We start from the raw sequence: 14,583 nt of genomic DNA, 5'->3' as shown, positions 1-14,583 counted from the left end.
TAGGTGTGATAATGGCATTGTGGTTATAAGGTTGAAGCTTTAGAACTGCTGACATTACACCATTTCAACTGAAAGAAATGACCACTTCATCTGGTTCAATCTTACATCTTCTTAAAAAGGGTCCCCATTTTCTGACAATCCATACGAAAGTATTTTTGAATAGAGTTTCATGATTTCTGGAGTTTGTCCAAACGAAGGGCAATGGAGGTCGAGAGGAAACAAGATTCACCATGCGCTGATAATTGTTGAAGCTGGTAACATACATGGGGGCTTATTATACCATTGTTATACCCACCTGTATATAGATTTTTGAAATATCTGCGTGTCATTTAAAGGTCTTAAACTATTGTGTGTATTTGAAATGTTATGTTTTTAAAACGCCTGAGGTTACAGTTAAGGGATTCCAGAATTGTTTTGAGCAACTGCAAGCAGCTGATGTCCCTGGGAAGAGCAATGCTCAGTTGAAGATATAATTGCTTGTGTGTGTGTGTGTGTGTGTGTGTGTGTGTGTGTGTGTGTGTGACTGCACATATGTTTAAATCACCTTCTCATATAAGTTTTCATTCTATTGCTCACTGATTTTTTTTGCTTGTGGCTGTGGGATTTGGGGGTTCTAACAAGAAGCAGTGTTTGAATTTTGAATCCCTGTGCTAAAGAAGAAAAAATAAAGCTAACCAGCTTGGGCACACTCTCCCTGGGTCTCTTTGTTAACGTTTTTGGCAGCTTCTATTTAAATAATCCCTCTTCTCTAAGTTCACTGGGTGTTTTCTGCAGCCTTACGTAACCGCTGGAAGTCCCTGTCTCTACAAAGGAACACCTGATTCAGAAAAGCAAACATTATAACAGCAACCCATTCCTCTGCTGCCCAGACTCACAACCAACCAGACGTGTGGCGACTCTATTTGAGAGAGAGAGAAAGAGAGTCATAGAGAGAAAGACTGAGAGAACAAGTGGGAGGAGGGGCAGAGGGAGCAGCAGATTTCCCGCTGGGCAGGGAGGCCCATGTGGGGCTCGATCCCAGGACCCCGAGATCATGACCTGAGCCCCAGGCAGATGCTCACCTGGCTAAGCCAGCCAGGCGCCCGTGTGCAACTTTATAAATTCCCAGAAACGGCGTCACAGGCTCTGGGGAAACTGAGAGTTAAGGAAAGGTGAGCGAAGCTCAGAGAAACCCCAGGAAGAGGATTATTCCTCCGACCCGGGACTCAGCTCCACACCCTCAGAAGAACTGCCAGCTGGGAGAGGTGTCTGGAGGCAGCACTCACAGCACAGAATCAACGGAATCCTCGAGCCCTGTGCTGAAGGGATGGAGGAGTCTGGTGCCTGAGCCCGAGGCGAGGAGAGCTCCCCAGAGAACCAGGCTCCTTACTCTGGGTGGGGCCAGGATCCAGTCCACTTCCCAGACCCCACTCCACTCAGGAGCACGATTTGCATAATAAACTATCTAATGCCTCAGTGACCTAATGTTATCAGAGATATTTTAACAACCTTCAAAATTGCCTTCAAGGTCAGAAATGCTCTTGGTCCCATTTCTTGGTCGGCCCACCAATGTCGCTCAGGGCTCAGTGTGCTAAGCTCTTTAGAGTAGCGTTTGAGGACTGGGACTCATACCTGCAAGCCCTGTTCTCGTCTCTCTTCTACGTTGCCTTGAGGGTTAGAGACTGTGGCTCTTAAGCCTGGCCGAGCCTCAGTATTACCTAGGACAGCAGTGGCCGTTGGCAGAGGCCATTCGTTTATGTACCAACCTTGGTTGCTTTGGGACTAAAAATAGCGGAAGCTGAGTAGCTGCAACAAAGGTAATGTGGCCCACAAAGCCTAAAATATTTACAACTGGCCCTTCACAGCGAAGGCTGGTCACCCTGTGATCTAGGACCCGCTCCTCCACGAGGTCCACGAGCCAGCAAGACCAGCATCACCCAGGACCTTGTTAGAAATGCAACATCCTAAGCCCCACCTCAGACCTAGGAAAGACCACTCTGCCCTGACCCTGAGAACTAGCCAAACCTGCAGGCCTCTGGCCCCGACAGAAGCCCTGGGAGTGGGGCCTTTTGTTTACGTTGCCCAAGTGAATCTGATGTGTAGCCTCCAGGGAAGCTGACTGGGAAATACGGAGTATGGTCCCTCTGGGATCGGGATCTCCTGCAGGACTAACACCAGATCCTCAAGCAGCGGGGAGGGGTGCCCAGGGAAGACTCACGGCTGAGTGCCTCTCTAGGAACTGCCCTCTGTGGAAGGAAGTGCCCCCCCCCCCAAGCTCCCTTCCCCAGGCTGGGGGCAGCCAGCAGCTGAAACCTGATACAGGGTGACCAGGCGCCTGTCATTACCATACCTGAAGGACCATCCCCAGCAATTCAACTTCTCCCTTAGCCCAGGCCCTCACAGGTGGCCCCAGTAAGAGTCCACCTCAGTCTATTTCCTGACAGTCTCTAAGAGTATATGATATGACATTAGACAGGACATGGCCATAAATAAGAAAATGCAAAACCGAGTAAGTGCGCTAGGTGTGTGCTAGAAGGGAACATGTGACTGAGGGGGCACATGGGAGCTGTGGGGCTTTCAGAGGGAGTGGGAGGGGGGTAAGAGGATAAGGTACTTCATGCAAAGGGAAACCCTAAGTCGGGCTGAGTGGAGAGGACCTGCAGACCCTCAGTGGAAGCTAAGGCTGAAGAGAAAGCCTTAAATGCCAACTAAGACATTTGCATTCAGTTGGCAAAGAAAAATCATGAAAGGCTCTGAGCAGGAGATAACACAGTAATGGTCCCAGTTATGCCTCAGGAATATTCGCCTGGCAATGGTATGAAGGATCCTGGAGTGGCAGTGACTGGGGGTCGGGGGACAGGTCACAGCGCCGTTGCAGACGTCGAGCTGCGAGGCAATGAGGGCCAGAGCTAGTGATCGGTTAGGCAGCTGGCATGAAGGAAAGAGCACAGGGCTCCGAACGAAGGCAGAGCTGGGTTCCCAACCCCCCGCAGCCACTTACAGCCTTCAAGCCTTGGCACAGGTCACCTGGCCTCTCGGACTTCTCCCATCGGTAAAACGGGGGTAAGAGAATCAGGTAATAAACACTCCGTGCCGGGCACACGCTGCACACGCAGCTAAGGAAAGCCACGCTCGGGAGCCGGGGTGGTGTTCATCCGTGTTTGCACACACACCACTTACCGCCCCAGCTGAGCAAACCTGAGCCTGGCTGCTCCGAAGACTGTCCTGAAAAGCGGTTCTTGCACGTAGTAATTTAATGAGGCCTCAGTTTCGTGCTTCAACTCAAATCGTCCCCCTTATGAAGGGTGCGCAGGCAATCGCTACTTCCATTGTAGCCACGGCTGTGCCCTGTTGTTATGACGACCGTTTCCCAAACAGCCCTGATATTTTCCTCAAATCCTTTCAGTTTCCTCTCGCCCTCAAGTCCACAAGCCCTAGAGACAATAGCAGGGTGGGTTTTTTAGATTTTCGCAGGAAATACTGTCAAGTCTTTAAATGAGCCAATGGGCTGTCTGTGGCTTCTCCTACAGGGCCCCAGCCTGAGCATCAGCACGACCCCGCACAGCGGACCTCTACCAACGTCCCCACCGATTGGTCACTGGCGCCACAGAGTATCAGCGGGCACGTCAGTTTCCGGCTGGCATTAACTCTATAGGAAAAGGAAGCAGAAAACAAAGAAACACCCCTTGCACATGTCACGACACCACACAGAGTCTGATGTTAAAAGACTATTCCAAAAGATTTAAGTTTAAGCTATTGTTGTACTATTTCTAAAACCAGCTCAATATTAGCACTTTCCCAATAAATATCAACCTTTGTGAATTCACTTAACATGTGGTAATACTATAAACACTATTACTATTATTATAAAATCTTCATACCAATAATTGTGCTGCTCTGGTTTCTAGCAGACCTTCCTCTCCTCGCTTTCCTTTCCTCCTCCTTTTCTTTTTTTTTTAATATAAGATTTAATTTATTTATTTGACAGAGACAGAGATCATAAGTAGGCAGAGAGGCAGGCAGAGAGAGGGGGTGAAGCAGGATCCCCACTGAGCAGAGAGCCCGATGAGGGGCTCTATCCCAGGACCCTGGGATCATGACCTGAGCTGAAGGCAGAGGCTTAACCCACTGAGCCACCCTTCCTTTCTTTTCTCCTTCCCCTTCTCCTACCAATCTCGTCTCCCCTCAGAAGTAGCCTGAGGATGAAAGGTCCAGTTACCCAGGTGGCAGCCTACACATCTGTTCTTCCCCTTTTCTTTTTGCCAAGAGGACCATGATACTGTTAGCGTGGTGCATGCCCAACTAACAGTCCCGATCTTCTAGTTTATCTCACAGCCAGGGATGGCCATGTCATACAGTTCTGGCCAATGAGACTCAAGCAAAGCTTACTGGCTTCTGGGAAAGCTATCATTTTGCAGATAAAAAGGACCGACTCGGATAGTATGTGCCTTTCCCCCTTCTTCGTATCTAAAGTAAGACACGACAACACCTTGCAACTACGAGGATGAAATCCACACGGCACGGATGGCCAAGTAATAAACCCACGTCCTTGACAGCATTCCCTAGTGAGCAGCTGCCTCCCTCCAGACGCTCTGTGAAGTGCAGACACTAGAGCCTCTCTGCTAAACCACATTCCCCCTGGTTTTGGTTCTTGCCACCAAAAGCAGTTCCTAACTGATACAAAAGATGAGGAGGGTTCCCTCCACTCAACAAATATGCTTTGAGCGCCTACTCCAGGCTGAGCACCATGCTAAGTATCTGGGCAAGAGTGGCGAATATGGCCAGCAGCACATCGCCTCCCAGAGTGAAGGAGTAAAGACATAAAGAGTCAATGAGCAAGACAGTGACAGGCTTGGTGATCAGAAGAAAAAAAGGATCATCAGGTGACTGGGGAAGGCTGTTCTCTCTGAGGTGGGGTCCAGGAGGTAAAGAGTGGGGGAGGGGCCACATTACAGCGGGTGCCCCAGATGCTCGTGTGGCTGGAACACTGTGAGCCAGAGAGAGAGCGAGCAGGATAAGCCAAGCCAGAGAGGTAGAGGAACCGGGTTATGCAGGTCGAGGAAAGGGGTTGCTAGGGTTTTATTCTACATATAACAGATTAAGAAGCTAGCAGAGGCCATTAAGCAAGAGAGGGACGAGACCCGATATATGTTTTAAAAGTGTTTTCTCCCTCTTAACATGAAGAATGACTTGTGAAGAGCAAGAAGAGAAGCAGGATACAGCTGAGGTTCAAGTAAAACATGGCAGCGGCCTGGGCTCTGGGAGGGCCATGGAGACGCAGAGGAGCCCTCACCCTGTGGACGGCACTGCCTGGGATGTCCTCATCTGTAGGGACATTAAGGAACAACCTCATCAGTGCACTTAAAGAGTCCAAACAGGCAGAGATGAGGACAGGGTAGCTAAGGCATTTTTTAAATGCTGAGGTGCCCAGAAGAACATACAACAGGTAACTGGAGAGAATGATGGGAGAATTCACAGCAAGTCTTTGATTTTTTTTTTTTTTTTAAGTATTCAGAGGGAAAGAACAGCATAGTGTTGGGAGCTATTACACAGGGACTGTCACAGCATGTTAATAAGGAATTAAGATAATTGCCAAGAAGTGGTAAGAATACTGAGGTTCTGGAGAACGAACTGCTATTGGGCGCAAAGACCAACACCCATGACTTGCTTCAGCAACGGCAGGCAGCTCGGAACAGGGGACGTAAGGGACACCGGGGAAGATAGACCCCAGGTTTGAGGTGGAGCCCAGGGCAAGACTGAAGAGGGGAAGAGAACCTAGGTACCCGAATGGCAGCTCTGAGAGGCCATACACCTCATATTTGTGGACACACTCGTTCTACAATGATTCCTATCCTACAGCGTGGTAAATGAAACCTAGACAAGCTAAGAAACCTGCTCAAGGTCACAAAGCTGGTCAGTATCACTGTCAGAGTCTAATTCCCACTGAACTATAATCTTCAAACAAAACGACAAGGAAGATGATGATGATAAAGAAGAGAGTCAGAAAGGTCCAGAGACTGGAGGTCATGATGGGTGTGAGAAGCTGGCTTGTCGAAGGAGAGGAAGCATATGAAACTATAAACCGACAGCAGATCAGGCTGCGCGGTCTCACGCGTGAAGAAGTGTTACAGGCTGGTGCGCAGTGGCTTGGGGAAGCTCAGCAGGCCCAGGTTGGGCTTTGGGGCTGAAGAGCATCTGGCCACAAGCTACCCATTCTGTCTTGCCAGCTGCCCACTAAAATGTCTACGAAGACAGAAAAAGACCAAGGATCACAATCACCCAAAAGGAAGACTAACAGACAACCTAATCCTAGACTCTGGGAGAAATTGGCACTATTCATAAAGAAGATGGAGTAGGATTAAGAAAAATCTAAGGCTTCCAGTTTTGCTTCCTTATACAGACACCACACGCAGAATGTAGGCAGCCACTGGGTACTATTGCACTGGACACAGAGATCCGGGGCTGGGAGGGAATGGGGTTAGACCCGAACCACAACACTGGGCAGCCAGTCTATGTGACCTCATGGGCATCTGAGGCCCAGACAGAGAGCTGGCCCCTAGACACACACACCTCACAGGCCATGTTACCATCTCCACAAAGCAACCACAAATCCCAGAAACGGCTGGGCAGACTAGAAAACTCAGCCTGAGCCAGCTGTAGGGGGTGGCAGGGAGTGAAAGAGGGCCACGATTATCATAAACAGTGAAGTCACAATATGCATTTGCCTCGTATATAATTTACCTGAATTCAATTATATTTGCTTAGTACTGAAAGGAAAAAATGGAGAAAAATCCCTTCACTTACCCACGGCCTTCCCCACCCCTCACCCAGTCCCCCGTTCAAACTAGCCTTTGGCTGCCACGACCTCCAAATACTTTCCTAAACACAAAGAAAAACAGGACTACTCTTTTTTTCTCTTGGCCTTTGAGCTTCCAAGAAATTTGAGGAAGTTCTTCTATAACCCCCAAACCTCAAACATAATCTCCACAGAAGAAGTAAGTTGTTCCATAGACACCTAGATGCCGGACCTGAGGCATAAAAGTCCCAAATGCTGACAGACGTGTTACTTCTGTGTGCTTCTCTAACACTCTCTAAAGTTTCTTAAGCCACATCTCTGCATTTGAAATCAGAAAAAAAAAAAAAAAAAACAAAACCATTCTGCCCCAAGCCTGATCACCTTTAAGGAGGCAATCAGGTGCCTGGGATGCAGGTGATCTTGGGGGCATGTCTGCAGCCCCACTTGGGGCTCTCGGCCCAGGGAGGGGGGCCAGTACCGGTGCCTCAGGGCTGCCGGGTCTGCTCAAGGCCTCCTGTCCTCAGCCTCACCAATGCTGGCAGGAGGATCCCCCTGCCAAGTCCTTTTCCAAACCGCTGAAGGCAGATGGGGTGGAGGAGGGCGCCAACTCCACGCTTAGCAGTTACAGCATAACGGACACTGCCCTGGATTTAGAAACAAGACACCTGGTTTCCGACACGGGCTCTTCCACTCCCTCAGCCGGTGACCTTACTCAATCTCCACATCTCACTGAATCTCAGTTTCCTCATCTGGTAAATGGGGATTGCGATGGTTTATGAGGTTTGTTTAGACAGTTACGGAAACTAATGTCCCAAAGAAAAATACATTAGGTGCTCAATAAATGCTATTTGAATTTAAATGACAAGGGAACAGACCCAGTCTCTGAAGGACGGGTGAGGCAGTGACGATAGACACCCTCTCAGGATTTCCAAACGTTCACATTGTTAGTGCTCATAAAGACACTTGTATCCGTTTTCCAGGGCTGCTGTAACAAAGGACCACAAACTGCCGGCTTAAGCAGCAGAAATTTCTTGTCGCACAGGTCTGAGATCAGGAATCTGAGGTTGGGGTGGCTCCTTCCAGGGACTGTGAGGGAGAATTTGTTCCAGGCCTCTCTCTCAGCTCCTGGTGGCTTGCTGACAATCTTGGGTGCTCCTTGGCTTGTAGAAGCCTCACCCTGACCTCCATCTTCAACTGACATGGGGTTCTCTTTGGGGTGTCTGTGTGTTCAAATGTCCCTTTTTATAAGGACACCAGTCACACTAGATTAGGGCCCACATTAATGACCTCATCTTAACCTCTGTATAGACCCTATCTACAAAAAGGTCACATTTGGATGTACTGGTGGTTAGGACTTCAACACAGAAATTTGTGGGGGCAGACAACTGGGCCCTAACAACAGAGCAGTGGAGGTGGTTGTGGGGCAGAGTGGGAGGCGAGCACGTAAGAGGAACACTGGTGGCAGCTAAGGCAGAAGGCGCTAGATCATAACGTGGGCTCAGGATACTCCATCCATCTCCTTTCCAGATGAAAGCCACGGAGGTGTTCAGACTAGCCAGAGAATCTCTGCAGGAGTCCCGAGAGAGATGGGATTTTGCAATAGAAGCAAAAGGATCTTCTGAGAGTGGCTAGAGGCTGTGGACCTACACAGAAAGGCTCCCGGGATGCAAGCCCAGGTCCATCAGCCAGGAACGACAGGCTCAGATGTCCAATGCACTAACCGGCAGAATGGCCTTATCAGCAGGAAGGGGTTGTGGGCACATAGACCCCAAACCAAAGGCAGGGCCAGTAGGGGTCTAAGCCTGAGGGACTCTAAGCCTGAGTACAGGATAAGCCAGGAAAAGACTCCATGCCGACTGAGAGGGGACTATGTTCCTCTGAGTGGGCCCAAGTCTGGAACCCTAAATTCATCTCTGGTTAGAGTCAGAGTAGTTTATCTGGTGTCCAACAAAGACACAGTTCACTGGACTGATTTCAAGACAAATTATCTAAGGTAAGACTTGGGAAAGAGGTTCTAAGATAAAACTTCATTTGCTCAGCGGGATCATTTCTCCAACTCTTCATTTTTACAGGCTGGTGTGCGACCGTCCATCACGCAGCGCCCAAGCCGGCAGAGCTCCCAGGCTCCCTGGAGAGACAGTAACGAGGTATGACGGGTGCGACAAGGGGGCTGCACAGTCCCTGGAGAGCCTGTGACACGATGTATGTCACTCTGCCCAGGTGGGGTCTGGGCCACAAGCACATGAGACTTCCTAAACTTTATGAACTGCCTGGGTTTGCTCCCACCTGTTTTTGTAGTGATTTTTGCAAAATGACCCTGGTAACAAAGAGGCTTGTGTTTGGCAAAGGGAGCAGAGGAAAGTGGGGATGTCTTCTTGCTATGCAACCAATCAGGTAGACAAGAACCCAGAGAGAACGAGCAGATGGAACTTCTGAGGAAAGAAAACATCATCTCTGGGGACTCCAGGAGAATACAATGGACACAGGAAGTGCTAGGAGATTTAGTCATTAAAGAAAGGTCACTTGGGGTCCCATACAGGCACAGTGTTAGGCATGGGGATCTGGTGGTGAGCAAAAAGACCCCCTATCAAAGTAATACAGCTTGTCATGCTTGAGGGGCAGATATCCATTGATAAATTATCTGAAAATATAGCCACAAGCATAACAGGTAGATAGAAGGAGCTGGGAGAGGGCCGGAAGGAGGGAGAGAGGAGCCTTATCCATCAGAAAGCCCCAGGTGGGCTCTCTCCTGGTACTCCCTCTCAAGGAAGGAGGCAGGATAACACCACCCCACCCCCCACACCCAAGAGGGCCTTCAGGAACAGTCCTGCTTCCTCTGCCATGCTCCTGCAGCTGTCTGCAGGCACACAGCTCCCCATCCCCCACTCCCCAGCAAAATGAGCTACCCAAGCCCCTGCACTCCTCCAGCATCTTTCCCATATTATGTTCCAGGATGGTCCACAGGCTGACCTGAAGTGTGTCTACCTTTGTGTCTGTCTCCACTAATTATTCATTTTTTACAGTTCAAGGAACGTATCTTACTCAACTTTGCGCCTAATGTATATGGAATGAATAAGAGAGCAAACGTCTTTTATCTTTTGTCTGCGGACACAGGGAAACAAAGACCTAGAATATTGTCTTAATGACATTATCGAGATGAATAAAGGTCAGCACATTTAAGCATTACACTGAAACCAACAAGGTACATTTTAATAGGACTAAATTTAAAAACCTCCACTTTGGGTGACTGAAATCAGTAGTATGACTGTAGGACTCGTGGCTGCGGGGTGGAGGGAAGCCATTCATTTGGCCAACATTTACTGAGTGCCACCTATGTTCCAGTCACTGTTCCAGGAGCTAGATATTCAGCACAGACAACATCTCTGAGATGACAAGACTTAAATTCAACTAGAAAAAAAGATCTACAGGTTTTAATCAATCACAAGTTTAATGTGAGTCATTGAGGTAATACAGCAGCAACAAGAGCAGGAAAACAAACAAATCCTAACCTGATTTTACCTGCACCGAGAGATCATCAGTGCCTGCACATTGCCCTGTGCTACCCAACTACCACATAAGAGCTTGGAGCTAACCACAGGTCTCTGGTATCAAGAGGGACTCTCATATGCAAGGGACATAGCATATCTGGAATAACACGGTCAGGTCCCCACAAGTCTGACAGATGACCGAAAGATCTGCATGTGTTTGGACTGGAGAACTAGAGGTCAGATGAGATGCGACAGTTTTCTTCAAATATTGAGAGTTGTCTATACGAGACTTGATTGCAAAGGCGTGGAGTTCATCAGGTAGAAATTACAAAGCAGCCGGAAGAGTTTCTCACAAGGAGAACTGCTCCACTAAGGTATGAGGGACCTCCTTCCCCAGGGAAGACATGTCCCATCTATAGTAGAAGAAAACTATGGTATCCAAGACCAGAATATAAAGAGACCACAGTAGATTTTGAGTCCCATCAACCGTAAAAGCAAGAATTCTATAGTTAATCTTCCATCAATCAAGAAGGCAGTATTTAGGGGTACAGGCTTTGGATTCAAGCAGAGCTGGATCCCAGAACTGGATGGGGGGAAAGTCACTAGCACACTCCATGCCTCATTCCCTTACTAGTAAGAGAAGGATGGTCACAGTTCCTACCTCATCCTGGCCATGAGGACGAAGTTCTGTTAACTTCTGTGAGATGAGTTCTGTTAAGTGCTGCTTCGTACAGTCCCCGGCCCTTGGTAAGTCATCAATAAACACTAGCTGATAGTAATAGTAAGTGTTCTTCATTTTATTTTGCTTATTTCAATTTATTTGGGTAAACTGTTTTGCTGGGAGTCTCTATAATTTTGTAATCCTCAATCGTGCATTTATAAAAGCAATTATTATAGCAATTTAAAACTGTAAAATAGAAGGACTTTAGAGAAACTTGAAATGTTCTATTTCCTAGAGAAATTAGGAAAATACCTCACAGTATAAGAAAGTATAGTTAAGGTTGTAATTTAAGGGACTTGTGATCAAATTGAGGTAAATCAAGGGTGTTACTCACGTACAGGATGGCTGAGCTGGCTGGGCAGGGCAACCTCAGAGACTCCCTTTCTCCTGGAGAGATCCCCAGCAGACAACGGAAGTAAAAATCAATCCAGCAAACTGATTTTATGAGGACTAAATCATGTCAGACCAATTTAATTTCCTCCTGTGACAGCAAGACAGGCTGCTATGACACAGGGAAGCAACAGGCTATCAGATACTGTGGTTTGGGCTAAGTCTTCAATTCCAGCCTACGTAACAGCTGAACCTAAAAACCTAATTGAACTCTGCTGGCTAGTGAAGATGATCTCCCAAAACAGGAACCAGAGGCTCAGGATCTACTTTTTGAGTAAGAGGGAGGCAAGAAAGTCCTTTCCTTTGTATGACTGGCAGAAAAACACGCCCCCCCCCCATCCTGCAGTAAAATGCAGAATTCATCCAACAAATATTTATCAAACACTCTCCTGTGACATGCCCCCAGTCTGGACTGGATTAAGAAACTGAAGTAAAATTTACAAGCAGACATGCTTAAATGGGACTTTTCAGTAGACGTGAGTATGGAGTTGGGGGGGGGGGCAGTGCACCAGAAGAAATGGAAACTTTGGACTGGATTGGGTGTTTCAATGGAATAGGGTGGAGTTTTAAAGAGCAGCTATGGGGGGCACCTGGGTGACTCAGGTGGCTAAACCTCTGACTCTAGAATTTAGCTCAGGTCTTGATCTCAGGGTCCTGAGAAGGAGCCCAACTTGGGGCTCCACGCTGGGCGTGGAGCCTGCTTAAGATTCGCTCTCTCCTTCTGCCCCTCCTTAACCCTACCAGAGTCCCTGCTCAACCTCTCTCTCTCTCTCTCTAAAGAAAAGAAAAGAAAAGAAAAGAAAAGAAAAAAGAGCAACTGTGCGATGAGAAAGGCACTTTGAAGAATCCAGGTTAAAGGGGTCCAAGTGGGCAAACTTAGGTAGCAAGGACGCCTTCAGGATCACCTGCCTGGCAAGGCTGGCCCATCTTTGGCAAGGAACCACAAATCAGCATGCTCATCCCAGGCCCTACCTGTTGCAGGGACCACTCTGATGAGGCACAATGGGATAGGAGTCAGGATAGCAGACTAAAAAAGAGTAAGTACTGGAAATGAATATTTAGCCATCCCATAATAACCATCTCATACCCACAGGTAGATACACACACACAATATACTCCCAGTTCCCAAGGCAACCATTCCTTGAAGCTGTACTCTGTTGGTTTTTGTTTTCATTTTTCCATACTAGATCTTTGCAACCATTTTTCCTTGGAGTGCAGCTCTGGCCTTTGACTCTGTGAAGTACCACACCTCCCAAGAAATGCTGTTAAATCTAACATTTACCAGGTCCCTTATGAAGGCTCATGTCTTATCCTCATTTCTGACACTGAATTGAGCCAACACATAATTTGGAAACTTGCTGAAAGCCCTGATGACACAAAGAAACCATTATGATCACTGCAGTGAGTCCGAAACATTACAGACAAATACAGTGTTCTGTCTTGAACCATTTTCACTGACAGTTCTTCCCTTTTTTTTGGTTTTTTGTTTGTTTGCTTATTTGTTTTTTTTAAAAAGGGACTCACCAAGTTCGTATGGAAAGGGAGCCAGCTTTGGGCCTAAAAGATGGAGAGACTGATTCTTAAGATTAAAACAGCAGCCCTTATGAAGGAAGCACGGATTTAGGAGTATTGAACTTTCTAAGAGTATTTCACATTTCTTTCCTCCTCCTGATAACATACAGTGTGCTTCAAATTAATCTCATTTTCTATCTCAGAATTCATTATTTAAAAATGCCAACAACATAAACAGGTCTGGAAAGAGTTAAAGCATATTATGCAAATAATGATCTAGCTTTTGACAACATCCATATACTAAGCAGTGAGGTGTTCTCCTTTTCCACCAGCACATTTATGACTAAAGGTCAGTCTGCGGTAACAGATTATCTTCATCTCTATAATCATTAGTGTCTGCTTTAAAAAAAAAAAATCTGCTAGGTGACTGGACCAGAAAGTTCTCTGCATATCCTTCTGTTAAATTTCTGCTAGTGGGGCATGAATGGTAAGAGTGTGTAAATGCACAGCCCCAGTCCACATCCGTGCCCTGCCTCCTAGGAAGTACGGAGGCACCGCAGGGTGGGGAGAAAGTCTTCACTCTGGAACACCTGCTGGGGAGAAGTGAGCTTCAGTGCAGAACCAATGGTGGGGCGAGCGGGCGTGCTTTGTGCCCTGAACTAGGATTCTGGTTTTCGCAGCCCGAAGGAAAGAAGGGGAAGCGAAGAGGAGGGCTCCAACCAGGCAATCTGGGTCAGGCGCCCTGTCTATAAATCAAGGCAGAGAGAGTCCAGGTGGCGTGGCGAGGGGTTGGAGAGGGGGCCGGAGTGGGTCCACCGGGGCTGGCGGGGGAGGGGGGCGAGGGGGCGAGGAGACGAAGGCAAGCACGCCGGGGCGCGGGTGGGTGGAGGGGCAGGTGTGCGTGCCAGGTGGGCTGTCCTCGCGGCGGATGCGTCGGTCCCGGCACTGAGCGCCCGCGGCTCCCGGGACTGGCTCAGTGTCTGCAAGGGTGTCGCGCTGACCCCACTCGCTGGGCCTGGGTCTGTCGGTCTGCCAGCAGGCAGGTCCAGTCGGTATGCCGTCCTCACATCCCCTCGACCCCCTACCACTCGCACGGAAATCTCCGGCTGCCCCGGCGCCCCTCATCCTTCCCGCTGGTCTCTGGGCTCCGGCCTCCCGGCGCCCGGGGTCCGCGGCAGCCGCTCACTCACCCGCGTGCAGGCCGCCCGCCTCGGGGCCGCTGTCGGTGGCCGCGGCGCTGGGCGGCGCGTCCGAGTCGGTGTAGGTGAGCCAGGTGGACTCGGTCTCCCGGGTCCAGCTCTCGTAGTAGCGGGGCTCGATGGCATCAGCCCGGCTCCCGCCACAGCCCATCCTCCTGCGCTGCGGGCGCGCCCGGCGGCCCTTCGGCTCGCGGCTCCGGCGGCAGAGGCGGCTCAGCCCCGGCGGCGCAGCCCAGGCCGGCGAGGAGGCGGCTGCGGCGGCGGCGGCGACATCGCGTCCCCGCCCGCGCGGCAACCAGGCGCCCAGCTCCCGCCTCGCCCCCCGCCCCCGACGCCTCGCCCTCTCCCCGCGCCCCTCCTCCCCGCGTTTCCCTTCCCTCCCTCGTGCCCCGCTCTCCCCTCCCCCACCCCCTCCCTCCCTCGGAGCGCCGAAGCTGGTCGGGGGCGCAGGAGCGGCTACCAGAGAACGTGAGGACAGCGGGGGTCCCAAAAGAGGTT

The 14,583-nt window shown here is 49.5% G+C and overlaps 1 protein-coding gene across 1 annotated transcript in view; it reads right to left on the bottom strand.

Moving 5' to 3' along the window:
* BAALC (BAALC binder of MAP3K1 and KLF4) overlaps window positions 1–14,337 on the bottom strand; it is an 84,493-nt gene extending 70,156 nt beyond the window's left edge. The window contains exon 1 of the mRNA XM_059394967.1: window positions 14,077–14,337. Within this exon, the coding sequence (XP_059250950.1) occupies window positions 14,077–14,236 (160 nt within the window). The 5' untranslated portion in view covers window positions 14,237–14,337. The remainder of the gene's footprint in view (window positions 1–14,076) is intronic.
* Window positions 14,338–14,583: the final 246 nt, after the last annotated feature.

The sequence above is a fragment of the Mustela nigripes genome, chromosome 3 (assembly GCF_022355385.1).
Source record: "Mustela nigripes isolate SB6536 chromosome 3, MUSNIG.SB6536, whole genome shotgun sequence".
NCBI lineage: Eukaryota > Metazoa > Chordata > Mammalia > Carnivora > Mustelidae > Mustela > Mustela nigripes.
The sequence above is the reverse complement of the archived record's forward strand: the minus strand, read 5'-3'. Positions and strand labels throughout refer to the sequence as shown.